Source organism: Camelus ferus, chromosome 5, assembly GCF_009834535.1.
Source record: "Camelus ferus isolate YT-003-E chromosome 5, BCGSAC_Cfer_1.0, whole genome shotgun sequence".
Lineage (NCBI taxonomy): Eukaryota > Metazoa > Chordata > Mammalia > Artiodactyla > Camelidae > Camelus > Camelus ferus.
The window spans coordinates 41,142,599-41,169,374 of record NC_045700.1 but is presented as its reverse complement, the minus strand read 5'-3'; the positions used below and the strand labels follow the sequence as shown (position 1 = coordinate 41,169,374).

At 36.3% G+C, this 26,776-nt stretch overlaps 1 protein-coding gene across 1 annotated transcript in view; it reads left to right on the top strand.

Annotated features, from left to right (window-relative positions):
- The window catches only part of LOC102511300 (sodium channel protein type 1 subunit alpha), a 135,330-nt gene that overhangs the window by 60,573 nt on the left and 47,981 nt on the right, over positions 1-26,776 (top strand). The window contains exons 3-12 of the mRNA XM_032479612.1: positions 11,536-11,654; positions 13,739-13,828; positions 15,357-15,485; positions 17,216-17,307; positions 18,195-18,464; positions 21,329-21,392; positions 21,947-22,088; positions 22,571-22,777; positions 24,379-24,663; positions 25,640-26,020. Of these exons, the coding sequence (XP_032335503.1) occupies positions 11,536-11,654; positions 13,739-13,828; positions 15,357-15,485; positions 17,216-17,307; positions 18,195-18,464; positions 21,329-21,392; positions 21,947-22,088; positions 22,571-22,777; positions 24,379-24,663; positions 25,640-26,020 (1,779 nt within the window). The remainder of the gene's footprint in view (positions 1-11,535; positions 11,655-13,738; positions 13,829-15,356; positions 15,486-17,215; positions 17,308-18,194; positions 18,465-21,328; positions 21,393-21,946; positions 22,089-22,570; positions 22,778-24,378; positions 24,664-25,639; positions 26,021-26,776) is intronic.

Below are 26,776 nucleotides of genomic sequence, written 5' to 3'. Positions count from 1 at the left end.
CATAAGTATGTGGATTTGAGACACTTTTATGAATCACTTATTGACTACTACAGCTTTCAGAGGTAAAAACTTCATTATGTTCAGATTTTTTTTTTTAACTTTTCAGGATATAGCCGGTTTAAGTGGAACACACTTCTCCCTTTTACAAACGGATTTGCCCATTTTACAGTAAAGGAAGAGATTAATCACGTTCCATAGATTAATTAACTTTTACTTAGCTTTGCTTTTTAACATAGTGTTACGAAATCTTAGTAGGTAAGTGATTATCTGTTTCATAACTGCCATTTAAATTCCAAGAAAAATTGCATTTTATCATCAAATCAGTCCCTTGGAAATTAATTTAATATGACATCTGAAAAGCTCAAACCCAAATTAAGAAGACTATGAGGGGTTTATTTGTATAAAAAGTAAAAATGTGGATAATCCAATTATTCAAACATTTAACTTATTTAAAATTATTATTTGAAGTAATGACTCTGATGTGTTCTAGACAGAAATTCATTAACACTAGAGTATGTTACTTTATTTATAACCATTGGACATAATCAGTCTGTTCAGAGCTCTTCTTACCATGGGATGCTGAGCTCCATCTCAGCGGGCATTTTGCTACCCCTAGACATCCAGCCCTCACCGCTCTGGTAGTAATCACCATCTAAAAATGATAAAAAGCCAGCCTGAGTCTACCTCTTTACCAAACAAGGCTGAAATCTAGCATCCAGCTCATGCTGTGTCCATATTTGTAAAACAATAAATGAATACATTGAGAAAGATTGAACTAATGCCTGTTGACAAGGGTAGCTATTCTTTCTGCAGAAATCAGATCATCCAATCAATCTTTTCCTTTAGATTAAAGAGTTTGCAGACTGATAAAAGATGTTGTCTTGAGGGGATGTCCCCAAACAAAACAATTCACGATTGGTTTATAATGAATGAGACAGAACAAAGGATGTAAAGGCAGATGGAAAACAAAATTATGCAAACCCTTCCAAATAGTTAAAAGAAAGGTCTTAAAACTAAGGGTGAAAGACCAGCTCAGGAGGAATGACTAGCCGGCCAGATTCTTGTGCTGAAGTAACCCTTGTGAACTTTTTGAGGTTCACCTTCAAACTTGCCTTTAACATCTTCTATCCTTATCTTCAAATGCACATTGTGCGGGAAGGAAAAACATTTTGGCATTTTGGAACAAATCGCAGTGTGCACTTAGCACAACCTGATAAGGGAAATATTGTTATCAGGAAGGAGTTTTCCCCAAGGTAAGGAGCAGCTGTTGCTTTCACATTGAGCTGACATCAAGCGAGCCTCCAAATGTAAGTCATTCATCAGAAATACAAATGAAACTTTTTGCAGGACTGAAATCCTTAAAAACTAACATGGCAGACTTAGGACACATGAGTGAGCTATGTGTTTGAAATTTCCTTTTTTTGCAACCTCATGTTTTAAACCTTGTTGTAGTTGCCTGTCCACTCTTTTCTAGTTTTAAATTTTCTTTCATAATTGGATTATTTCAGGTATTGAGGAATCGTCTTAAATTCTGAACTCATTTCCTCTGATTGAAGTTGGAATGCTTAGAAAATAATAACCTTTTAAAAATCATAAATATTTCTTTTGATATTTAATGACCAATTTCATTTTAGTGACTTGAGTATCTGAGATTGGCAGGGTGATCTTCATGAAGCAATGCAGTACACATGAACAGGGCTCCTGGCATGGGTAAAGGGTCTAATGGTGGAAATGTCTCTGGTGAAAATGCTTCTTAGGATGAGATTTCCCACCATTACTGTTACTGGGCATGTGGGTTTTATTGCCTGAGTGAGTTGGAATATGCAAATATCAGTCAGGCTGGTGACTCCCTAAGGCTTAACTTAAATACAATACTTAATGTATCATCTGTATCTATATATCGAGTCTCTAATTTCTTTCTTTAAAGTATAGAGAATAAACAAAGCAAGCCTATTATGAGCATGGTTGCAGAATCTGTGTTATGTTTTAGATTAAAGTACAGTCATACATATATAAGAGATTTATGTGTAAGGAATAGAAAGGGCACAAACCACAGTGAAGTCCTCTGTGATCTTCTACAAAGGTGTCAGTGAGCTTGTGGAAAAGTCACTGCTGATGGTGTATTTTCAGATGGCATATGCCCACATATTTTTATCTTCTTTGTCCCGGTTTAAAATGTACAAGTTATATAATGTTCAAATTTTGTTAAAGTAGTTTAATCCACAGTCAGTGATATTGTAGTAGTAACTGGAGAAATAGTAGCAACCATCTCATGAACACTCGTGATGCATGGAAGCCTTTCCAGACCTTCAGATGTTGTAAGCCTTCAGAAGTCCAAGGTAAGAACTAAGGAATAAAATAACAGGGCTGCAGAATAGAGTCACAGAATTTTATATACCATGTTAGCTCTGGTCCCGTGGTCTTCAGAACATGATCCCAGGTTGGGTTCCTTTTGTTTGTTTATTTACTTAAGCTGTGTGGTGAGGAAGATTTCAGCTTGTGAACCCACCTTTATTTCCTCATTTTTTCTTCTTTTTTCATAGTTTCCTTTCATAGCTTTGGTTGATTTTGCACCATTTGGCTATACATTCAAATTCTTCACCCACTCTTATTACAGAAAACTTCTTCCTTCTCATGTTCTTCTTAAAATTACAGATGACTCAATAGTACTATGGAAGGAAATGTGCTTTTCACAGTGTAATAGCATACTGGAAATAGAATGAGGTATTTTAGATCTGTGGTGAAAATGGATGTTCATTAATTAAGAAATGTAGATATGTATCCTTTTAAAGATGTACTCTTTCCTTGGTTGTCTCATCAACCATTTAAAAACAATTTATTCTCCCTTTTTATCAGCTCTTCTAAGAGATGCATATTCCCTCCTTATTCAGGCTGTGTGAAGAATCACATATGAACTTGTGATTTTAAATTCATGCCTGGGTATCATTGTCACAGGAGTTTTTAATTATTATATTGGGGAAGGAGAGTCATTTCTTTTGTTTTCAGTTGGGATTAGGGAGTTTTTCTTGCAAAAGTAACTTAAGAGAAAAATCAGAAAAATAGATGAAAAAGTTCACGATTCTATGAAGTGCATATGGAGTCCCCAGTTTACAATATTTCTTTGCATATTATTAGCTCCTCTAGAATTACCACTCAGGCTCTCCCTTACATCCAAGGCGCCATAGTTCATTTCCAACTCTTTCTCCTACCCACCAGTTATTTCATCCTCATGTCCCTTCCTTCTTTGTTACCTCACAGTCTCTGCCTCAGAAATAATCCCAAAATGATGAGGATGGTAGTAAAATAATGGTTAGCATTTATTAAGGACCTGCCATATTAGCAAGATTCCCTTCAAATGAAAGTGACCAAAAGGCAACAGAAGCTAGTTTCTGAAAACAAACAAATAACTGTGTGTGTGGGGTAAATCTGGTCTTAATAGCGCAGGATCCAGTACCTAAAACAACGTCGTCAGGACACAGTCCTCTTCTATTTTTGGTTCTCCTTTCGTCTGTACTGACTGCATTTGCAGACTGGCTCTTACCACAAGATGATAGAAATAGCCATCAGTAGCACTAAAGTAATATCCTACAGCCTAGGAACTCCAAGAAAAAGGGCTCACTTTTTCTTCAAAAGTTCTAACAAAAGTCCTGGCATTTGTTCTAATTAGGTCACATGGCCTCTTCAGAACCAATCACTGTAGCCAAGGGTTTGTGATAATCTCGTTGGCCAGATCAGTGTCACATGTTGACCATTGTTGACTAGGGGTGGATCAGCTTCACCCAAGCCATAGGCCAGACGAGAGCCAGAGGTTTTCTCTAGAAGGAAGAGATGGAGACTGTCGAAGGAGGGATGCTAGGCAAGCAAAAACAATAGCTCTGTCCTATGCATTACGTATCAGGAAACTTACAGTTCTCATTTAACCCACATGTCCTTCTAAGGTAATTCTTATCTTTACTTAAAATGATGAAACTGAGGTGAAGTAATTTGCCTAAGATCACAAAGCTCTTAAGTAATAGAGACTAGATTTAAAACCAGATCTGTCAGCGTCCGTGGCTCACTGCTATGCTACTTTGGGTTTGCTCTCATCCCACCAATGATACTGGTGGAAAAGAGAAGTCAGTGGTAGGATCTAAGTAAGCCTGTCGCTGCTCTTCCTGCCCCTCTACTCATGCCACTTTGCTAGCTGTACTCCTTGTCTCCTAGGCTGGCATTATTTCCCAAACCTGATGGGTTGCTTCACTGCTTTTGCTCAATCAGGGACATCCTCTGCCTTTGTTAAAAACTAAAATCTTTGAGACTCAGTGGGTCTGGGTCAGTTTCTAAAATCATTAGAAAATTACATTTCCCATAAGATTCTAATAGAATGATAAGCACCTTTTTTTTTCCCAAAGAGGACAGATTCAGGAAATTTAAATTGTGTGCCTCTGTAGAGAAATGGCGTTCAAGTTGAGATCTCAAGGGTAGAAAAAGGGAGAGGGAACAGACGACAATAAGATATAATATAGTGGGACTGTGGTAAGTAGGAGAATTAGATGTGGTTGGAAAAGTGAGCCTGGGGCCAGATAAAGGTACCTTTTAGTACATTGTAAAGAGTTTGAAGTTTAAAGGCAAAATGAATTCTCTGAAGGCTTTGGGTAGAGAAGTGATAATGTCCACTTTACATTTTAAAAGATCTAGTTGAGAGTCTTTATGGAGGCTTGGTCTAGATTTTTGACAATGAAGACAAAGAATGATGGGTGGGATCAGAATCTGTTTTGGAGTGTGATGTTTAGGTATCAGATGGGAGCAAGTGGATGGCCTTGTTTTCTGAATATAAAATCTGAGAGGGAAAATTTTAAGCGGCAAAGTTTCCTTGTGAAATTTGGTACCGCTTTGAAATACGTAAGTGTTTGTGTATGTATTTGAGGACCAGAGAGATACACATTTTTAATCTTGTAATTGTGCTTATATGGCACTTTGGAATTCATTAAGGGAATTCACATGTTTCATTTCATTTCATCCTTAAAACAGCCCTGAGGTTAGTATTGCTATAATCATCTTTTCCATTTGGATGTAGAAATCGACCCAGAATAATTTGCCTGAAGTTCTCACACAGCAAAGTCTGCAGTAAAACTAGGCCTCCAACTGATCCTTTCCAGTTGATGAAAAATTAACTGATCTTATAATAGCATCCCACACACATGACATTGGCTGGAGATACAGGGTTGAGAAATATTTGACCCCCCCAGATTTTATCATTTCACCTATATAATCTTTCTTCTCTGTCTGTGATAGAGGCAGAGGCGTCTGTAACCCTGGCTGATGGGAGCCCAGCTGGGCATCTCTGATCGGGTCATCTCCTGCCCTGGCCGCACTGCAACTATTCCACCCAGCTAAAGCCTAGGGACAAGCAATCTCACAGACTCTTCTCCGGGTATAAATCCTTTTCTTTTGCATGAGCTTAAAGCAAAGATAAAAAATCCTGACTGTGAGGCATTGAGCCTACAGACACATTTTGTTTGACTCATACAATCTTGTTTAAAGTTTTGAATTAGTTTCTGACATGTATAAATCAGAAGATTGCACATGCACATATATAATCATGCATATTTAGGATTTATCATACAATATCAGATCTGGCGTCACTGATTTGCATACCCCAAATTGACGGGAACCTCGCACTACCTGGCCTCTGTGAGTGTTTTGGTTTGTGATTCCCTGGTGTCAAGATCACTGTGCAATTCGATAAGGGCTGGATATTAAAGCGCGGTGGACCACGGGCAGGCACACGTTCACGGGTTGTTCTTCAGGCTGATTATCCCTCATCTAAGGGGGAAAATATAACGGAGACTGGCAGAGAAAACTTTTTTTTTTTAAATATTGCATGCTTACTTCAGAGTCAGATAAAGAACCTGTAAGGAAGCTTTCCATCCCAGGGGGCCAGAAAAGGAGGGGAATCTTGGCCTGAATCCACAAGTTGTACAAAATAGGCAGGGAAGTAGTGAGGCCATTTAGAGAGCTCATAGGAAAAAAATAAAATAAAATTAGATGCCATGGAATTGGCCCAGAATGAGAAATGTCCCCAGAGATGGGTACTAATAGGAATCTCTTCACTTTCTATGCAGTTTTTATACCCAAACCTCTGAAGCATCTCTGCTCCTGCCCCGCACTCTCATTCTGCCCCTTCCTTCTGGAAACTTTTCTTAAGAGCCAGCAGCTTAGAGCTAGAAAAAAGTTGACCCCACTTCTGGCAGAAGATAGAGCCAAGGGATTTCCCTAGTTTGAATGCCAGGGCAGTATCAAAGAGAGAGAGGTGTACCCTGCAGCCGGACTTAGAAGTCTGTTCCCGTTTTCAGAGTCACACTTTCTTATACACAGTGATAAAGTTCCACAGTGTCATTATACAGAATTCTATTTCATTAGGAATTACATAGGCTTTTGAATCTGTGTGTTAAAAAATTCATATATATGAAAAAATCTATATATGAATAATACATTTATGTATGTATGTATATATTTATATGCATAACTGAATTTCTTTTTTGTACACCCAAAACTAATATTGTAAATTAACTACACTTCAATAAAAAATAAAATTAAAAACATTTTCAGTTAGAAACAAAAATATTCATATATATATATGTGTGTGTGTGTGTGTGTGTGTGTGTGTGTGTGTGTATGGTTATATCCTTTCTTTGGGAAAAGATGTTCAAAGTTCCAAACAATTCACCTTCATACACATTTATGGATCACAGTGTAAGTACAAGTTGAAAATTGCCTGTTTAAATTTTGAGGCTAAGGCATAAATGTAATCCACCAATAGCATATTCTGCATTTTTCTATTGTTCATGATCATTGCTTACCTTCCTCTGTTATTTCTTGCCAGTACATTTACTTTAAGAGCAGGCAAATATAGTACATTTGGAGTCAATCCTGTTATTTGGCTATTTTTCAATAATTTTTAGATAAACACAAACCTGGGCCTTAGGTTTAAACAATTATTTAAAGGAACAAGACCCCCAAACTGAAAGAAAAGTTGAGATAATGGACATATTTTTAGAAGGGAGCTGGAAAACTGTAGCTTGTTACAGTCAGTGTCCATCCTGAGGAATACAAATAAACACATCACTTTCTAAAAACCCAGAGACAAGAGAAGATTACTAAATAGTAACAAGTACAGATTCATAAACAGCAATCCTGGCACACTATTGTAATTGTTTCCTTATTGACTGTGCACCTGGATAAAGGGGACGGGTTTTAATCCAGGCGCACAACATGAGCATTGACAATGAAAACAGATCCCCAGCCCTCCTATTACAGACTCACTGAGTTACTTGTTGAAAGTACAGGATACTAGGCGTCAGATTGGAATCACAGTACCTCTGTGAGCTCAGTGTATTTATTCCCATTTTTCAAAAGAGGCAAATGAGTCACAGGCAAGTTAGTAACTTGCCCAGGATCTCACTGCTGGAAGGCAGCACAGCCAGGTTTTGAGCCAGGCATCCAACTCCAGAGTGTGCACTCTTAACTACAGAAGTTAAAACAAATCCTACTTGTGTTTTCCTGATGTTGCTTTCTAGGTGACTGAGCTTTGAGTACCAGGCATGTTTGCCTGTTTGGGTTTTGTTGTTGTTGTTGCTGCTGTTATTTTCTTTGGAGCCAGAAGTGATTTTTAGCCGGCAAGGCTTGCTGGCGAGGTTGTGACCTGGCAGAACAGTGAATGGTTTACGCGGAGGTCCGTGCCGTCCAGTATTACGGTAGACATTAGTCATGTGCGGCTGCTGTACTTGAAATGTACTTGAAATATGGTGAGGTCAGACTTTGAAGACAGAATTGGTATGAAAGAGGATGTAAACTATCTCAATCATTTTTAACACTGATTTCATCCCCCAGTGATGATATATTGGGTATATTGGGTTAAAGAAAATATTATTAAAATTAATTTCATCTGCTTCTTTTTCTTTTTTCAAATATCTAAAATCACATATGTGGCTCAGATTTGTAGTTCACATAATGTTTCTATTCTACTTCCAATCTAAGAAACTTTCACTTACCCTTCTAGATTTTCTTCTATTAGTGTAGATAGTTAAACATTCACTAATTTTCTAGCTTCTTGGGGTCTTAACTTACACATCTTTGCTTTTCCTATAAATTTTAGCACAGAGCTTTGCAAAAATATTGTACTAAACAGTTAGCACACATCTTTTGCATTGAAATCAACTGAATTAACAATTGGGCTGAGAACTAGGTCCAGGCTGCTTTCCAGATGTCTGCAACGCTCATACACATTAACAGTTTAGCATTTAAGGACTCAATAGATGCTACTTGAGTTTGGTAACTATACGTGAAGAGGTAAGTGACAAGTCTGATCAATATCTAGTATATAAAGAGTTAACAGTCCTGCAGCTGTATCTTTAAAGTGATATTTTACATATAGAATCTCATTTCTAATTCAGTCAAAACGCTGTTTAAAATTTGCTCTGAGGCACTAATATTATTCACATGTTAAAATGATTTCATGAATTTCCTATAGCCTTGAGCTATAAAAAAGAAGCCTGTTTCAAGCTAGATACTGCTGTATCTGCCTTTTCTCCTCCACCACTAATTTTGAACTTTTTCTTCTCTACTGAAGTGACTCTGTGCAATAAAAATTATCCTGAGTAGTTACATTGATGAAATTTTTATTGAACTAATAAAGGATGATAAGATACTTTAATAAGCCATCCAGTACATTCTTTTAAAAAGTGAACACTGAACTTGTACACTTAGAATGGCCAAGATGGTAAGTTTTATGTATATTTAACCACAAGAAAAAAAACCAAACTGGGGGGAAAAGGTAAAAAATGGCACTCAGTTGAACAGCTCTTAAATCTTGATTTGCTTAAAGCTACGTAATATTTATTTATACAGTTTGAAGTTCAGTGACATCTTGCCTAGTCTTTTAAGTCTTTCCTTTTTGACTACTTTCTTATCTGGGAAGTGAGGAGGGCAAATATCTGTATGTTTGAAACTTCTGGAGTTACTTGACGACTTTTAAGTAAACAGTGTTCCCTTTTGACTCTCTTCATCGTTCAGTACCACCAATACCATTATCTGGGGGAAACTTGTATTTGAGTCTTTAGGGGCAAGTGTCCTTTCATTAATCCTTAACTTTTATAAACTAAATGGCTGGCTTCTTGCAGTTTGAGTCTTGTTTCTTTTTCCTAGTGGTCCTCAGGACAGAATTTCCTTCTCTCTTCCATACTTTCTTTTGGCCTCTGCAGCTTTGCCTTTTGCTTCATCACCCCCTTCTTCCATCTTTTCTACTTTATTCTTCCTTTATTACATCTGCTCCTGGTTTGGGCTAGAGGGTGGCCACCCAGCCAGAGTCACAGGTGACCTCTTCTGCATGTGGTCCCATCTCCTCAGGAATTGCTGGATTATTATTCTTATCCACTGAGCTACAACCAGTACCATCTTCATTCCTCTCTCCCTCAAGCCCATGATTTAAGTCCCATATGGACTATAACTTATAACTCCTTCTTCGATTCCAAAATTAGGCTTGTAATATTATTTGAAGTAAGGAAATTCTAATTTTTAAAATATATATTCTCCATTATGTTTTCACTGGCTTTCCTACTCCTAGCCCACAGTATTTCTGTCAGGCTTCACTCAGCATAATTTTGGGGAATATGCAGTAGGTTTGCAAAGTGGACCATATTCAGTCCTGAATGAGCTTACTCCGGTCTTTTGGTGTCCTTGCATGTGTGTACTCTCTGGGGCAAAGGCATTTCCATTGCGCAAGTCTGTTCACATTTTATGATGATCTCACAGTGTCATTTAGGGACAGGAGCACTGAATGAATCAAAGAAGGGCACCAAGTATTATAGACACAGGTGATTGATGGCTCCTCCAATGAGCACAGGTGAAACTCTGCCCTCCTACAGATAAACTTGGTAATACAGTTCTCTCTCTATTCTGGACCACAGTCCTTCAGAGATGAAGGGGGAAAATACAGAATCAAAGTTAAATGCAGAGCAATGCTTCTCAGACTCTCTGTTGTGAAGGTGAAGTCCCTTTACAATGAAACTAATTTCCAGAAAATTGAAATGAAAAACAGACCCACAAAGTACGCTCTCCTTTTTTTTTTTTAATTAACACGTTCAACAGATTTAAAATTAGTTTGCCAAATTGTCTTACAAGGTTCTAAACACTTGCTCTCAATGTCTTGTCACAGACAAGGAACAAACTGGAGACCAGCACTGGCTGGAAGAGCATTTTCACAGCCCTGATTTGGGGCACTTCTGCACATACCAGCCAGGAAGCACTGTTTTCAAACAGCATCTCAGTAAATGTTTTGGAGTGATTACTCTACTTGAATTTAGAAAACCCTGAAGGTAGAGGGGAAAAGAAATGAGAAATCTGTGAATGATCTGAAGACTAAATGGAGAGAATAAATCCTTGTCAAAGATTCTTAGTAGGAAAGTTAAACATGTGGTTAATACTTGCTATGTCCTAATGTGACCTACAGAGATATTCATCCTAAGGCGGAAAGAATAGAATTTTTGAAGAATGGGTGAATTTAAATGTAAAAGATTTGAAGTTCCCTTTCTAGGATATGTTCTTCATAGAGAAATAGGCTTCCTCTCCCTACCCCCTAGCTATCTGAATATATATAAAAGTCCTAAGAAGAAGAGAGTCAAAATCCTTGATACAGGATTGTATGTGGCTGCTTTGTTTTTTTGGTGGTGGTAGTAGGGGGGCGGTTTGTGGTTGTTATTTTTATTGTTGTTTTTGTCTACACACTGCTAATTGTGCTCAAATATGTCTAATTTTTGGAATGCTAATTCTATTCACATTCATGGATCCTAGATTCTGCAGAGGCTTTGAGCTTTGCCTCTGTGCTAAGAAAGCACTACATGAAATAGGCAGTCAATTAGGATTAGAATTCAGTGTGTCAGCTAACTCAGAAATCCCAATACAGAATTTAGCACTCCTGGTCAACGGATACTCTTGAGGGAGGTTGGCCTCCAGAAATCAATTATTGGATTATATCCATCTAACACAAGGGTGGGTTTGATGGTGGCTGTTTTTATTTCCTATTACAAATAGAGTGATAATGTTCATTTTATAAGCAGAAATGATAAAAGAATATTTCAAAAATAGTATTGTTTTATTGAACGATTTTGCAATCCACAGCATTAATTTTCAAGGTATTTGGGAAAGCTAAAATTGCTATGAAAAAAATATAGTGTCCTAAGATTTGTAGAACAAAATGAAATGTGTACCCATTTAAGACTTTCATTTAACTGAGATATTTAAAATATCAAGAAAATTAAGGAAGTTCTCTTGCCTAATTGTCTTACGTATGGTAAAATTATAGGTAAGTATCAGGTCAAAGGTAAGTGATACCATTGGGTATTCTCTCCAGTTGAGAAGAGATCCAGTGAACTCTTCACGGTGCACATCAAAAGTTGTAACATTGAAATGATTCATTGTGACAAATAACAGAAGGTGGGCAGTAGAGTCTAAATGCTTTATACTTTTATACTTCTATGTTGTGTTTCTATCTTACAGACTTTTATAGTATTGAATAAAGGGAAGGCCATCTTCCGGTTCAGTGCCACCTCTGCCCTGTACATTTTAACTCCCTTCAATCCTCTTAGGAAAATAGCTATTAAGATTTTGGTACATTCATATCCTTTTCAAGTGATCAACATTAACTATTTGTACATAATGTATAAGTGCTTTGTAGCTAAATATAACATTAAGTTGGGAAATGTCCGTATTCTGTGGTTTTATCACTCTCATGTTGTATTTTCTTTTGTCATATAAGCCTTCATCTTAAAATTTATTAGTCACATAGATGTCACTGAAACTTGCAAAGTCTTTAACATTATATATGCTATATATATCTTTCATATATCAAAGTCTTTAACATTATATATCTTTCTAAAAATACTTATATGTATCAAGTCCTACAAAATCTAGTGTAAAATAGCCGTATTTATTTTTATAATATTGTACAAAGTTTGTGATTATCTAGAATTTGCAGTGAATAATGATATAATAACAAAAACAAAACTATATCCAGAGCTAAGTATAGACATATCTATAATATAAAGCATTTTAGTGTACCTTAGAATAAACTTTTAAGCATATTTTCCACAGGAGACTGTCAGGGGGCTTTGGCCAATATTTAGCTAGTTTTTGAACTTACCTAATGAAGTCTGTGAAGGAAGTACTGGACTATTGGCTGAATTTCAAATTTAAGTCATTGAATTGTGACTCAGCCGTGCAAAACTGATGGCTTAGGAAAGACTCTGGAAGTTAATGAAAGAAGCTGAGATTGTATTTCCAAATGGTCTTTAGGGATTTGGCTTCGTAATTCTTACTGGTGTTAAAAAGAAGGACTCTGCAGCTAAATTCATCTGTTCATTTTCACTGGCAAAACATTCACTTCTGATTGGGTCTCATTTGATGGCTTTGGGAATAGTAAATAGAGAAGTACTGTTGGAATTATCATAAATCTATGCTATCTGATTTTTTTTTTAAAAAAAGATTCTAAAACTTAAAAAGCCATTTTATTATTAAGCTGATAGCTAGAGATTCCCTAGTGGTATAAATATGTTATAATTAAAGTTCAAAGATTCGAGACATAAAACTCATACGTTTGGGATTTTTACATTATGGAGTTTTCCTTATCTGAGTTTGTGTTCCTAGTGCCATCATGTGGTCATTTGATGAAAACTTTCTGTTTCACTATGGAAAATTTTTGCTTTGGCAGTAAACTGTAGTGGAAAGAATATTGGATGTGAAAACAGGAAACCTGTGTTTTAGTCCTCAGCCAGGTTATCTAATCTCTCTAGATCTTAGGCCTTATTTCTCTGATTTCTAAAATATAGGGATGAAACTAGTTTTTCAAGCTCCCTCTTAGCTCCATAATTTTGTTACGTCAGTCATTTGTTTCGGCAAACACTTAGATCAGATCTGCTAACATGCAGACCGTTCCAAGTAATTCACACGTGTTAACCCATTTAATCAGTACTGCAAACTGATGAGCTCTACACTTGTTAGCTCCACTTCATTAAAGTCAGTGGACACATGAGAAGGTTCAGTGGCACAGAGGCTGAGTGACTTGCCCAAGCACTTTTATGTTGCTAAGATCACTCTTATGTTGAATTTTAATTACATTCACATCACGTTAAGTCATGGCCTTGAAGAATACTCACTTTTAATCTTATCCAGTGCAGCTACACATGTACAAACTCAGTTAAAATGGAGCAACCTGGCACCTAGCACCATGCAGTAGTTTACATAGTTTTTAAGATGCATTGAGTAATACTGTATCGCATGTATTTAAGAAATTACAATACTATAGGGATGTGCCTTCCTTAACAGTTTACTATTTTAATCACCTGAATTAGTTCATGTCAGTGCTCTCTGCTTAAAAACTACAACTCCAGAGTGCCCAGTTTCCCCACTAACATGCTCTGGGATGGAAAGAGACTGATTTAATAATGGTAGCAAAAGCCACACTTTATACTTATAGAAAGCTTTCTCATACATTATCTCGCTTAATCTATACAACTGCTCCGTGAGGGTGATGTTATTACCCACACTTTACAGATGACAAAACTGAAATTTAAAGAGACTTGCTGACAGTGTATTTGTCACTGAGTCTTGACTAATCTGCAGTTTGAGCTTCTCAGTGTTGGTTTTATATAATATAATACATGGATTTGGGTTTTCTTTTGTATGTTCCTTAACAATAACCTACATTATTCAGCATGCTAATTATGTGCACTATTTTGACGAACTGTGTGTTTATGACAATGAGTAATCCTCCTGACTGGACAAAGAATGTAGAGTAAGTTCAACCTATGTTTGAAACTACCTACGTGAGTATGTATTTGTGTGTGTGTGTGTGTGTGTGTGTGTGTGTGTTTAGATATATAGACATATATATTTGTATCTATCTATACATGTAATATATGTAGTTAAGATTTAATATCTCTCCTTCACCTGTACTTGCTGGTTACCAGAAGCCCATCATTCATGGACACTCATCACTTTTCCTTTAGGATCTGCAGTGGCCAAAGCAAATGTGATCAAAGTAATTGCAGAAAGGAGCCAATATGGTAAACCTTGGTTCCAGATAATTCCCAGATGAATTCAGTGAGTCTCACACACACCATGCAAAGATAATGTTGAGCCTCACAGAGCTTTCACTTCCATCAGGCACATTCACTCGATGTCAGGCCTATATCATTTTCAAATGTGGTCACCAAACAATGGGGGGAAAACTCCCCAAATTTGAGATTTTCAAACTTGAAAATTCAATAGACTGAGGACTAAGCTAACTGAAGTGAAAGCTGGGATACCATTTTCAGAAACCAGATGCATTGCTCCTTGTATTGATGAGTGCTGCTCTGGGACAGCTTTGAGGGCAGAGAGGCCAGACCTGTGATAAGTGTTGCTGGGGCCGTTCACAGTGACTACTGTTGCCCTGTGGCTGCTGAGCCTTAAAACAACAACCACGGGGGGTATTCCAAAGTGCCTTTTCCCTTCTTGGACACTTCTAGGTCAGAGCCAATCAAAAAAGAGATAAAGATTCTGAAGGAAATAAAAAATTTATATACAAAGGATTTCTAAAGTATTAAAGCTAACATGTGAGACCCACGGGTATTCAGTCACCCTCATTTCTGTGCTTTCATCCTCTAAGGAGAAGGTTAAAACTTTGGAAACATCAAAGTTTCTACTTGGAAATATTTAATTTCTACTCCTGTAAGCTGAGTAGAAGGTTTAAATTTTAGAAACATCTCAGTTTCCAATCTAAGTCTCAATATTTTATTCTAAATTAAATTTTCACCTCTATGACCCTAGAATCATCCACTTTGATAGTAACAAGTCTTTTTCCAAGCAAGTTAACCTATCTTATCTTGAAGAAAGAAAAAAACTTAAGACTGATTAATTTGTCAGTGTTCCCTCACTCATAACACAGGCTTGAAATTGAGTTTTTTAATTTTCTAAAGGAAAATCATTTTATGCTTCTGCAGTATTATTGATTGGCCTCTCCATTGTGTAAATGTCCTGGGTAATTCTCCAGAGGCTCTATTCATTTATGTCAATAGCAAGATATTTCAGACAGTAGCTCGATAGACTTGATGTAGTATGTATTTCTCACTCTGCTGTTAGGACACTTTAAAAACAACTCTTTGTGTGTTAGGGAGTTGAATTTAAATTTAGGGCTATGTTTCACTTCCATGAAAATAGTGTTAACCTGCTTAGATTCCTTGTTAAATATTCGTCCACTCCACTAACGGAGTGACAAGAAATTGATGTGCTGTTGAAGAAAATGATTAGTATGTCTACTCTTTTTGGACACTTGTCTCCAGGTACACCTTCACAGGAATATACACTTTTGAATCACTTATAAAAATTATTGCAAGGGGCTTCTGTTTAGAAGATTTTACTTTCCTTCGCGACCCATGGAACTGGCTCGACTTCACCGTCATTACATTTGCGTAAGTGCCTTTTTTGAAAGCTTCAAAAGAGAATAGAGTTTGGCTTCTATAAGGGCCTGTGCTTTTAAAGAATAAGCTTGCTTCAACCATAGATATTTTGGTGTGACTTATATATTTAAGTTCCGGATTTTGATTTAGCATAACAGAGGTCAAAGTGGCATTTCACTTTGGCATTAAGGCTTTGCAGTAATTGAAATTACAATTTTCACATGTAGCAAACATCTGTCAGCAAATTTCACACGCTGCTTTTTCAACACATGCGCGCGCGCGCACACACACACACACACACACACACACCCTAATATGAAAGCACAAGTGTATTCATAATACATCTGTGAAAATGGCTATTTAAAATTACAGCCACAAACAATTCTGCTGGCCCTACAAATTTCTATTGACCTTACACATATTGTGCACTCTCCCCAGGTTCTTTGGTAGAATAATAGAAAATAAACATCAAAACATTGTAACAAATCAAACTAATAGGAAAAATAAGGTACTTAATATGTTATGTATTTAATATGAAACTTATTTCATCAGCAAATTGATTTTTAAGACTTACAACACTCTCTCTGCCTCTTCCAATTTCTCAGATGATTCTTTTCCTTTCTTTCCCTCTTTCCCTTTGTGATATTCTTGATCTCTTTCTTTACTCTCAACATAAACCTTTTATCCTAACCTCCTATCCAGATACAATCAGTACTATGCACAATTTCTGCAGTTCTGGGGTTTTTCATTTTTTCTGGTGATAGACTTCCTTAAGGAAGAAGAGACTCAGAAAAGTAATAGAAGGCCGCTCAGGAGTAGGTGAAATTAGAGTGTGGAGGAAGGCGGACCAGTAGCATCACCCTCATCCTTTAGGAGCTTCTTGGCCTCTGACAGGTGTCAGGAGGCAGGTGGATGGGTGGAGGAGAAATGGCGCGGATATTGAGGAGAAATGGCGCGGATATTCTCAGGGCTATGATGCTGCCTGTCTCGTCTTAATTCCATATCTAGTCAGGATGAGCCAATGCCTCACTGTTCCCTCTGGCCACAGCTCAAAAGAAGGCGTACTGGGACTACTGTTTCTTGAGAATAAAATAGCTGTAACAGCAGGAGCCAGCATTGGGCCCCCATAAAATATTGCTCTGAATTTGCCCAACTTTCTCTTAATGGTTACACTAGCAAAACCTGACCACATACAGATAGGCGATCAGGCAATCTGTCTAAATTTCTCTTGGATGATTTCATGCATTTTTTAAAAATTGAAACCCTGAAACAATAACCAAGAATTATTTTCATTTTACTTAATTCTCCCAAATTAATGCGATATTGATTGTATTGCTTTCTGAAATGGCAACAGGATTGTATACCTTAAGAAGTTTCCATCTAGTGAATGGCCTTAAATTATGTAAGTAAAGAAAACCACAGTGATAGACCCTGATTTCTAAATTGTCACTTACAATATTATCATTCAGAATCACCATGGAGGTCTTGATAAAAGATCCAAGCAAGTAATATAAATCCTGCTTAAATCTGGAATAACTCTGATTTAATTCTACAGGTATGTAACAGAATTTGTAAGCCTAGGCAGTTTTTCAGCTCTTCGCACTTTCAGAGTCTTGAGAGCTTTGAAAACTATTTCTGTAATTCCAGGTAAGATGTGATCAGTGTAAAGCATAGGCTCCTTGTGCCTGCAGCTCTTTCTTTGTATCCTGTTATTGTGTTTGTGTGTGAACTCCCCATTACAGATATGTGACAGAGTTTGTGGACCTGGGCAATGTCTCTGCATTGAGAACATTCAGAGTTCTCCGAGCACTGAAAACCATTTCAGTCATTCCAGGTGAGAGCCAGGTTAAACACTGAGGCTCATCCATCATGTTTTTTCAGCAGCAGTGTCTTTGCTTGACACTCAGCATCACAGAAAATCGGGGATCATAGTCATTAAAATCATCACCATCATAATCATTAAAATTGGGTGTTATTCAGAAAATGAGTCTTATTATCTGAACATAAATTTTTATGTTTTCACATTTTTCATCAGCCTTGGAGTTTAACGATTTCCTGCGTGAGACTCTGTAATACAGTCTGTGTGCTTTGCACTTAAGAGATGTCCTGGGTTTTTTTTTCCATATCAGTTGTACTAAGGATTTGTTCCCTATTGTAATTTTTTGTTCATTTTAGGCATTGATAAGTATGTATATACAATGCAAATTTTAATATTGGTTAAAAAGACAGGGAAAAGATAATAAGGGGTAGCAAGGGTCTGCATGGAGCGTTTATTATCTTAAAGTACAATGTACTCCAAACCAACACTAGTTTTATACCGAAATCCTTCATACTTATAAGTAGGAATTTTTAAATATTTTCATTCAAGTGATTTGTTATAAAAGTGACAACTGACCGTAATGAAAGTGTGGGGCAAGTTTCATTAGCAAGAAGGAGAAATACGAGACCTGTTCCTTAATACAGGCTTTGTAAAGGCCATGACCTTCCAGCTATTTTCTCCCAACCTGATGGGATAAAGATCTTCACTTCATTGTTTGGATCATTACATTTCCATGGTTTTCTTCCGTAAGCACTTAGCCTTCCATGAAGTGTTGCTCTCCCACTAGCAGTGCAATCATTTTAAGGCATATGCATGGACCCTGTGTTTTCAAGATATTTGTGTAATGCTCTTGTTGTTTCAGATGTTCTGTGTCTCCAGAGTAATAACCTTCTTTCTTTCAGGCCTGAAGACCATCGTGGGGGCCCTGATCCAGTCAGTGAAGAAGCTCTCGGATGTCATGATCCTGACTGTGTTCTGTCTGAGCGTGTTTGCTCTGATAGGGCTGCAGCTCTTCATGGGCAACCTGCGGAATAAGTGTGTACAGTGGCCTCCCACCAATGCTTCCCTGGAGGAACATAGTGTAGAGAAGAATGTAACTATGAATTACAATGGCACGCTTGTAAACGAAACGTTCATTGAGTTTGACTGGAAGTCATACATTCAAGATTCAAGTAAGAATTTACTGTTAATATAGATTTATTTGTTTCATTGTGGATCTGCTTACCATCTAGGTATGGAAAAAAATTTTTTTAGTGATTTAATAACAAGTGGTGATCTCTTCATCACCTGTAATGGTTTGCATATACACTTAATTATTTTATTGATAACTATTCTAATTACGATTCTTAAATGCCATTTTCTGTTGCATCATCATACGGGAGGCTGAAAAATTCAGCTAGAAAGAAATTTTTTTAGGATATTGAGTTTCTGTAAATTCTTTTTCATGGTGATTGAGACAATCAAATGACATAAAATGTTTGAAAGTACTTTATAAACTATTATGCAAATGTAACCCATTAAACACTAGTTGCAGAATGTGTTTTATGTACCAGAAACTGCACAGGATGCTAGGAAACTAATGGTCATGGCACACAGTTTCAGGTGCTTATAGTTTAATAGGTTATGTTGATTTTTTTTATGGAAATTAAGTGAGACCCAAAGATAAACATTATTCTTCTATTTGTGGAATAAGAATTGAAAGTAGTATTACATCAAGAGAAGGAAATTAGAGTCACTTAAGCTTTAGGAAAGAGAAATAAAAAATGTCATAGATCTGTGAAGTTACGAGAATCACTTTATCTTTACAAGAGTTTAGATGAAATGAGTCAGACGTTTAAGTAGTCTATTCAAGAAGAATGAAAAAATAATTGTCCTAATAGCTTTTCTTTTTTTAAATTGACAATAAAAGTAAGTAAAAATTTCTCTCTCTATTATATAATTTTAGTATTTGCCAGTAGCAATATTCGGAAAGCAGAGAGAGAGTTAGAACGTGATTCATGGGGAAAGGGAACGTCCTTTTAAAGAAAAATGTTAAATATGTAAGACAGACTCTAGATGTGCTTAAATATAGCTATATATTATTTCGAGGGGATGAGTAATACTCAGGAAAAAGTCAAAGGAGAAGGAGAACCTTAGTGACTGGTTATGTGGAACAAGTAGAATTAGTCATTAAGGTTACTGATGGTTTGATAATTCTGAAAGTAATGATAGAATCATAAAAGAACTACTCAGTGTCTTTTTATAGTTGTACCTTGGTTGATACAGATGAACTCTTCCATGATGTTAGTGGCATACCAACAGATAATTTGCAAATAGTTAATTGCTAGATTAAGAAAAATGCCTTATTAAGAAAAATACATGTCTGAGGAATACATATAATGTCCTTTATTCACTTCATATGATGCCTGTAATTCACTGCTGTCGCCAACTCCCTGAAATCTGTTTATTTATTTGTATCTAAGATCAAGAAACTATTATGAGGATGTCATAGGATTTCTTCACTCTAGGGAAAATTTATTGGACTCCAAAGTAAAAGAAATCAAGAACATCTGAGGCTATTTTCAGCTCTAAAAATCTGTTACCATTTTCCCTAACAATATTCCATTTGTTTAAAATAGATTATTTTAAACTAAATGCAAATATATAAATAAAATAGTTCATCTTTGAAAGTAATAGAAAATTAAAAAGGTTAAAATTAAAGATAAACATTATGACAGAAAGTTACATTTTCTTTAGATTAAACTTCTAGATGACTGGATTTAATGGACAAAACTTTACTTATCAATAGTTTGTATCAAAAATTTATCCAGAAATTATCATATTCCTTTCACATTGTTTAATTTTAATTAAAACTTAAGAAATCAAATGATTTAAAATCAATTAAAAATGTTAAAAAAAAACTTAAGAAATCGTATCTGAATCTTCCTGTGTTCAAAGAAATAAAGACATTGAAAATTAAAATGATATTTACCATCAAGTATTTTTGTATCTCTTACAGAACTATGCATATAATAAATTTCTCAGAAAATTTAGCATCTAGAAAATATTTCTTCTTACGAAATCCAAAATTGTCCTTTTTAATGATTCTTTAAATAATTCATGTGTTTCTCTTTTTGTCATCCTTTTTACTTATTTATTCAGTAAACTTTATTGAAAGGTTACTAGGTTCCAAACACTAGAATATGGACATAATTAATATTTAAACTTTTTTTCAAGGAGGAACAGTATTTGTAAACAAATAATTAGAAGACAGTGAATATAATAACAATGGAAGTATATACATGTTACTGGTAGCACAGTAAGAAGACTTCTTAATTAGGCCAGTCTTTAGTGGGAGGAAAGAAGAAAGTATCAAAGAATGATTCATGGAAGAAGTAACACTTTAACAGGATCTTGAAAGAATCGAAGGAATTTGCCAGAGACAGAAAACTTTGAGATAGTGTAATCTTTGCCTATAGTAATTATTTTAGTTTTAGTATTTAAGATCTTTTTTATTTCATTTATTTTAGTAGTTGACATGATATATGCATCCTTTACTATAAGCTGCCTATGATATATCCTATAAGTTGGTAGGATGTAAATTATTATTAATTATTAATCACTTACAAAGTGTTACAAAATACAGAAGACTGTTCAAAAAAGATAAAATCCCTTTATTTTGAAACATGTGGCTGTTTTGAGAAACCGAAGAAAAAATCCCTGTCGTTCTTATCTATTTTTACAGAATGCAATTTTTACTTTTCATGAGGGTGGTGGAAAAACATTGATACCTTTTAAGATATTATGTTAGTACCTGTGATTATCATTAATTTTACAATCATAAAGAACAAATGCATTGAACTATTAAGTGAGTATCCAATCCTCTTAATATAATAGCTAGTATTTGGAAAGAGAAGGGGCAACTACCTGTGGCTTTGCATGAATTATATAATGTATTTAAAATTATTCACTGAACCCTAAAACCAGGGCCTGATCTTATTCTCATTTTGCAATATAATGTAGATGTTCGTCATACGACCTTTTTTTTCCTAAACAGGATATCATTATTTTCTGGAGGGTTTTTCAGATGCACTTCTATGTGGAAATAGCTCTGATGCAGGGTAAGCGTCTGATCCAATAATTTGTATGTGTTTGTGTGCATGTGTGTGTGTGTTTATAAACACACACACATGTATTTTCTCTTTTTTTTGTAGAAACTGACCGATAACAGCCAACTAACTGTGTTCATACTAATTTTCTATAATTAAGGTTATTTATAAGGTGAGGGATTATTTAAATATTAGACAAGCTTTCTCTTTTCATAAAACAAAAAGCCCTAATGTCTTTTCCCTTAGGTGGGTACATAGGAGCTATGGGTCAACTCTGGAGTGTCCATAGTAGGGAAAATGAACTAGAGATATGTTCACACACTAATTATCAAAGAAAATAGTTTTGTAAAATATTAGAAATGTTATGTAATATTTTAATGATGACATCAAGTGGCTAGTAAAATTATATTAAATCAAAAGTTGGGAAATGTATCAATTATTGATTATACTTCTATCCTTTGAAATAGTGAATCTTCCTAGCTAGATAATATTATAACTATAGCATGCTACCAGGAATAAACAGACAGCAGAACTTTTTGTAATACTTCCTTTTGCCCCATTTACAGCCAATGTCCGGAAGGCTACATGTGTGTGAAAGCTGGTAGAAATCCCAATTATGGCTACACAAGCTTCGATACCTTCAGTTGGGCTTTTTTGTCTCTGTTTCGACTCATGACTCAGGACTTCTGGGAAAATCTTTACCAATTGGTGAGAACCTGAAGAGACACACATTGCGTTTAATTGGAAGTATATAAGAAAACTAACTTTCTTATATACTTTCAAACAGAAGGCATGTCCTCCCCTCAACTCCATTTACTCCCTCAAGTATTAGCATTCAGGTGGCAGGTGATAAAAATGAATAAGGCAGATGTAAAACGATGATTTTGGTCTCTTCCTTGACTTTATTCAAAGGCTCAGCAAGTTGATGGAAATCTCCATGGTATTTTATTTGACTCTGTTCTATTCCTGGTAAATACAAGAATTCCCTCCTACAGATCAGAATGTGAATGCATGAGTTAGGGGAGAAGGAAGAGGATGAGGTTAAAGAAAGACAGTCAGTGAGGTAGAAGGGGATGTGACCATCATAATTATTTACATCAGAGTCCTATAAGATACACAGTAAGGTGATAGTTGAAGCCACCAGTTAGTGAAATAATATTGAAAAAAAATTCTGATGTTCTTGTTTTCAGACATTACGTGCTGCTGGGAAAACATACATGATATTTTTTGTGCTGGTCATTTTCTTGGGCTCATTCTATCTAATAAATTTGATCCTGGCTGTGGTGGCCATGGCCTATGAGGAACAGAATCAGGCCACCTTGGAAGAGGCAGAACAGAAAGAGGCTGAATTTCAGCAGATGCTCGAACAGCTGAAAAAGCAACAGGAGGCAGCTCAGGTAAATTCACCAAATCAGCTCAGATAAATTCACCAAATCAAATACGTTCTGTTTCACGGTATGAGCCTTTTATATTGTTTAGGTGGTTACTGAAATACTGGAGAGAAAGTGAGAGATAATTGTACTTAAGAAAAGCTGGTAACATGGGAGATTAGTAAAGATTTCTACATTTTGATCATCTATAGATCATTTAGTTTAATTATTCTGATTTTTACAATATTCACCCCAAGAGAACTTGCTTATGCTATTTTAATCATCTTAAAATTTTTAGAATATAAAGGACAGTGTGATTTTTAGGGTCTTCTTAGTGAGAACCTTTTCCTGAAGGAGTATACTGGCATTAGGAGAAAATCCCAAGAAATCATATTTTCTTAGGAAAAATGTATTGGTTATTATATGAAAGATGTTCATCTGGTTCATAGAAGATTGTCTATTACTTTCTTTTTAAAAATTTTTTATTGAAGTACAATCAGTTACAATGTGTCAATTTCTGGTGTAGAGCATAATGTGCCAGTCATGCATATACGTATATGTTTACATATTCTATTACTTTCTTTAACCAAAAATATATTGCCTTTTAATGTGGTTGCTTAATTGCCTTTCTTACATACATAAGGAAGTGATCACATAGTGTAATGTTCTCTGATATAGCAGTATCCAGTATATGAAAGTCATCAATTTTATGGAGATCAGGTAACCTAAGAGTTACTTGTTCTTGTAGTGTGTTAACACTCACCATACAATTCTCTCTCTTTCTATTTAGCATCAAAACTCGTTGTCTTTACTATAGAAGAAAGTTGTTTGGGGAATATTAATTTATTTGCAAGAATCTGTGTATTGAGGGTAATCTTGGAACAGTGATAATAATCCAGAAGTGCCAACCTAGTGCTAGTATGAGTTGTAATCAAAAAGCATTGTTTTCATTCCATGACCACGTGGCCAGGAGGAACCAGCGTTGACTTGAAGAAGTGGGAGATGGTATTTGGAGAAATGAATGTCTTGTCTTGCTTAGTGGAAATTATTGACCCTCCCTTCTCCAGTCTTCTGGAGAGAGCATTGTGGAGGGCTGAGGAAGAGATTTTATCACCTTCCATAAATTTGAATGATGATATTTTGCGGGTATTGGACAACCCTGTTTCAATAACTGGAAGGAGGCCCTTAGCTCTTTATCTCAGTCCTCCTATCTTTGGATACGACCCCAAAGTAACTCCTCAGTTTTTCTTTCATGCTCCAGTTTCTTTTTCAATGAAAAACAAGGCAATGCTAATTAAATACCAATTTTTAGAGTAAATCAAATCCCCCAAAGTACTATCAATGTATGCTCTTGTTGATGTCTGATTGTTCCTTTTGAATATGAAGTTTGCAAAGCATAATACAAACATAATAAATGTTAGCACAGAGAAAACTAAATTAACTCTAAAAGCCTTTATTAGGTGGAAAGGAAAAAAAAATCCCTCTTCTACTTACAGTTTCTTCTGTGTAAGATTGGCTGGAGTCAGCTAAATGTATTTGTTAAATGCCGTGCAAATACTTTGGCTATTTCTTTTTTTTAAAGGTAGTCTTCTCTGGTGCCATGCTAAAACCATGTCTCCCCCATGTAGCAGGCAGCAGCTATAACTGCCTCAGAGCATTCCAGAGAACCCAGCGCAGCAGGCAGGCTCTCAGACAGCTCATCTGAAGCCTCCAAATTGAGTTCCAAGAGTGCTAAGGAAAGAAGAAATCGGAGAAAGAAAAGAAAACAGAAGGAGCAGTCGGGTGGAGAAGAGAAGGATGATGATGAATTCCATAAATCTGAATCTGAAGACAGCATCCGGAGGAAAGGGTTTCGCTTCTCCATCGAAGGGAATCGGTTGACATATGAAAAGAGGTACTCCTCCCCACACCAGGTATGGCGCTGCTGAGTTGAATGATGCGTGGATGAAAATTAGAACACGAAGAAAGGGAGAGAATTAAACACAACTTGTGAATTTTTATCACCTGACTTGACTGCCAAGTTTATGATACTTCAACTGATCCTTTCTGCCCATAGTTATGAGAACATTTTACTCTACATGTATGTAAATCTACAGCTTGCTATAGTTGAGATAACACCAGTTTGCAAGTCAGGAGACCTGGATTCTCACCTGACAGTGTCTGCTGGTATTTACTGTAACTAACAACATTTCATCTTTCTGGTCCACAGCCTTTTTAACAAGAAAAAAAAATATGGATATGTGGCTAACTGATCAGTAATATCTTTTGGGTTATTTTATGTTATTTATGTTTTTTACCCCTGACTTCTTTATAAACCATTATGCACACTTCCAAAAGTGTTAGTCGTGGTATCCTTTGTCTAAAAGCACATCACTCTGAATTTCAGAAGTTTTAACTTCAGTTTCAACAGCGTGGTGCCTTATAGATAAAACAGGAATAATAATTAATTTAAAATGACTTTAGAAAGATGGACTGAAACAATTTGTGAAAAGTGTTGAAATTTCTTGAAGGGAAGGAGCAGACGGAAATCTGAGCTTATTAAGGTCATGCTGCCGGTGTTTATCGAGTGTTTACAATGTCTCTAGTAAGGTACTTAAGATGTTAGCTTTTGAACTTGAAAAATGGTGGTTCGGGGTTTTGTTTTTCAACATCTTTAAGTTGAAATCTATCTCCCCAGTCACTAATCTCAAGGGCTAGAAACCTTCTCCTTTAAAACTAGTCTAATTTAATCTGGATGCACATAAAACGAGAATGTTAAAAGGGGTGGGTCACATTCTGTTTTGAACGCCGAAATCTCCTTCAACTTAGTCTTGCAAAAATAAAAGCACATTGCCAATGGCCATATTAATAGGATTTTATTTCTTTATGTTTTTGGTTTCAAACTTTTAGTCTTTGTTGAGCATCCGTGGCTCCTTATTTTCTCCAAGACGAAACAGCCGAACAAGCCTTTTCAGCTTCAGAGGGCGGGCAAAGGATGTGGGCTCAGAGAATGACTTTGCCGATGATGAGCACAGCACCTTTGAGGACAACGAGAGCCGCAGAGACTCCTTGTTTGTGCCCAGACGACACGGAGAGCGACGCAACAGCAACCTAAGCCAGACCAGTAGGTCGTCCCGGATGCTGGCCATGCTTCCAGCGAATGGGAAGATGCACAGCACTGTGGACTGCAACGGTGTGGTTTCCTTGGTTGGTGGACCTTCAGTGCCTACATCGCCTGTTGGACAGCTTCTGCCAGAGGTGATAATAGATAAGCCAGCTACTGATGACAATGTAAGGAAGTTTTAAATAGTTCAGGCATGGCTGGCCCATTATTATTGCAACCAGCCAGTGTTTCTACAGAATGGAACCCCTTGAGAATGACTCCTGGTTGGTCAGGCTGTGAATGCACCTGCATCTTGTAATATCTTTAGTAGACTAACCAACTAAAACGTAATGCCTCAACACTCTCTTGCATATCACCTGAATGCCTTTACTTATTAAACATGCTAAGGATAAATTAGAGACAATAATAAATGGCTGCCTCCAGTTGGAGGATTTGCTATATACCCATGCTGAACTAAGATACAGGACATCCTCCAAAGCCCTGGTATAAGAGTAAATGAGTGCTTCCTATGTTTAAGTGTAAAGGGTGTATAATAAATCTTTCCAACAGATTCTTCAATATAGCTCTGCTTTAGTTTAGAAGATTTTCAAGAACACTGTGCCTATATAGATAGCTTCTTTATTATCTTAAAATTTCTAGTACTCATATCTGTCTTATTACAAAAAATGCTGATATAGGTCTTCTCAAAACTAATCTAAATGAAGATACACAAATCAGTTATTAATACAGACAGATAAAAGAATTGTCTGTGTGCAAAGGTATGTTATGTGTTTGTGAATGTATACCCAGATGAGGAATTTCTAAACACATGCTGCCTCTGATGAGACTTGGAAATATATCAGCATGATGAGGCATGACTAAGTCAGAATTAGATGACTTATTGCTTTGGTACCCTGGATGAAACTGTTGTCCATGCAGCATGT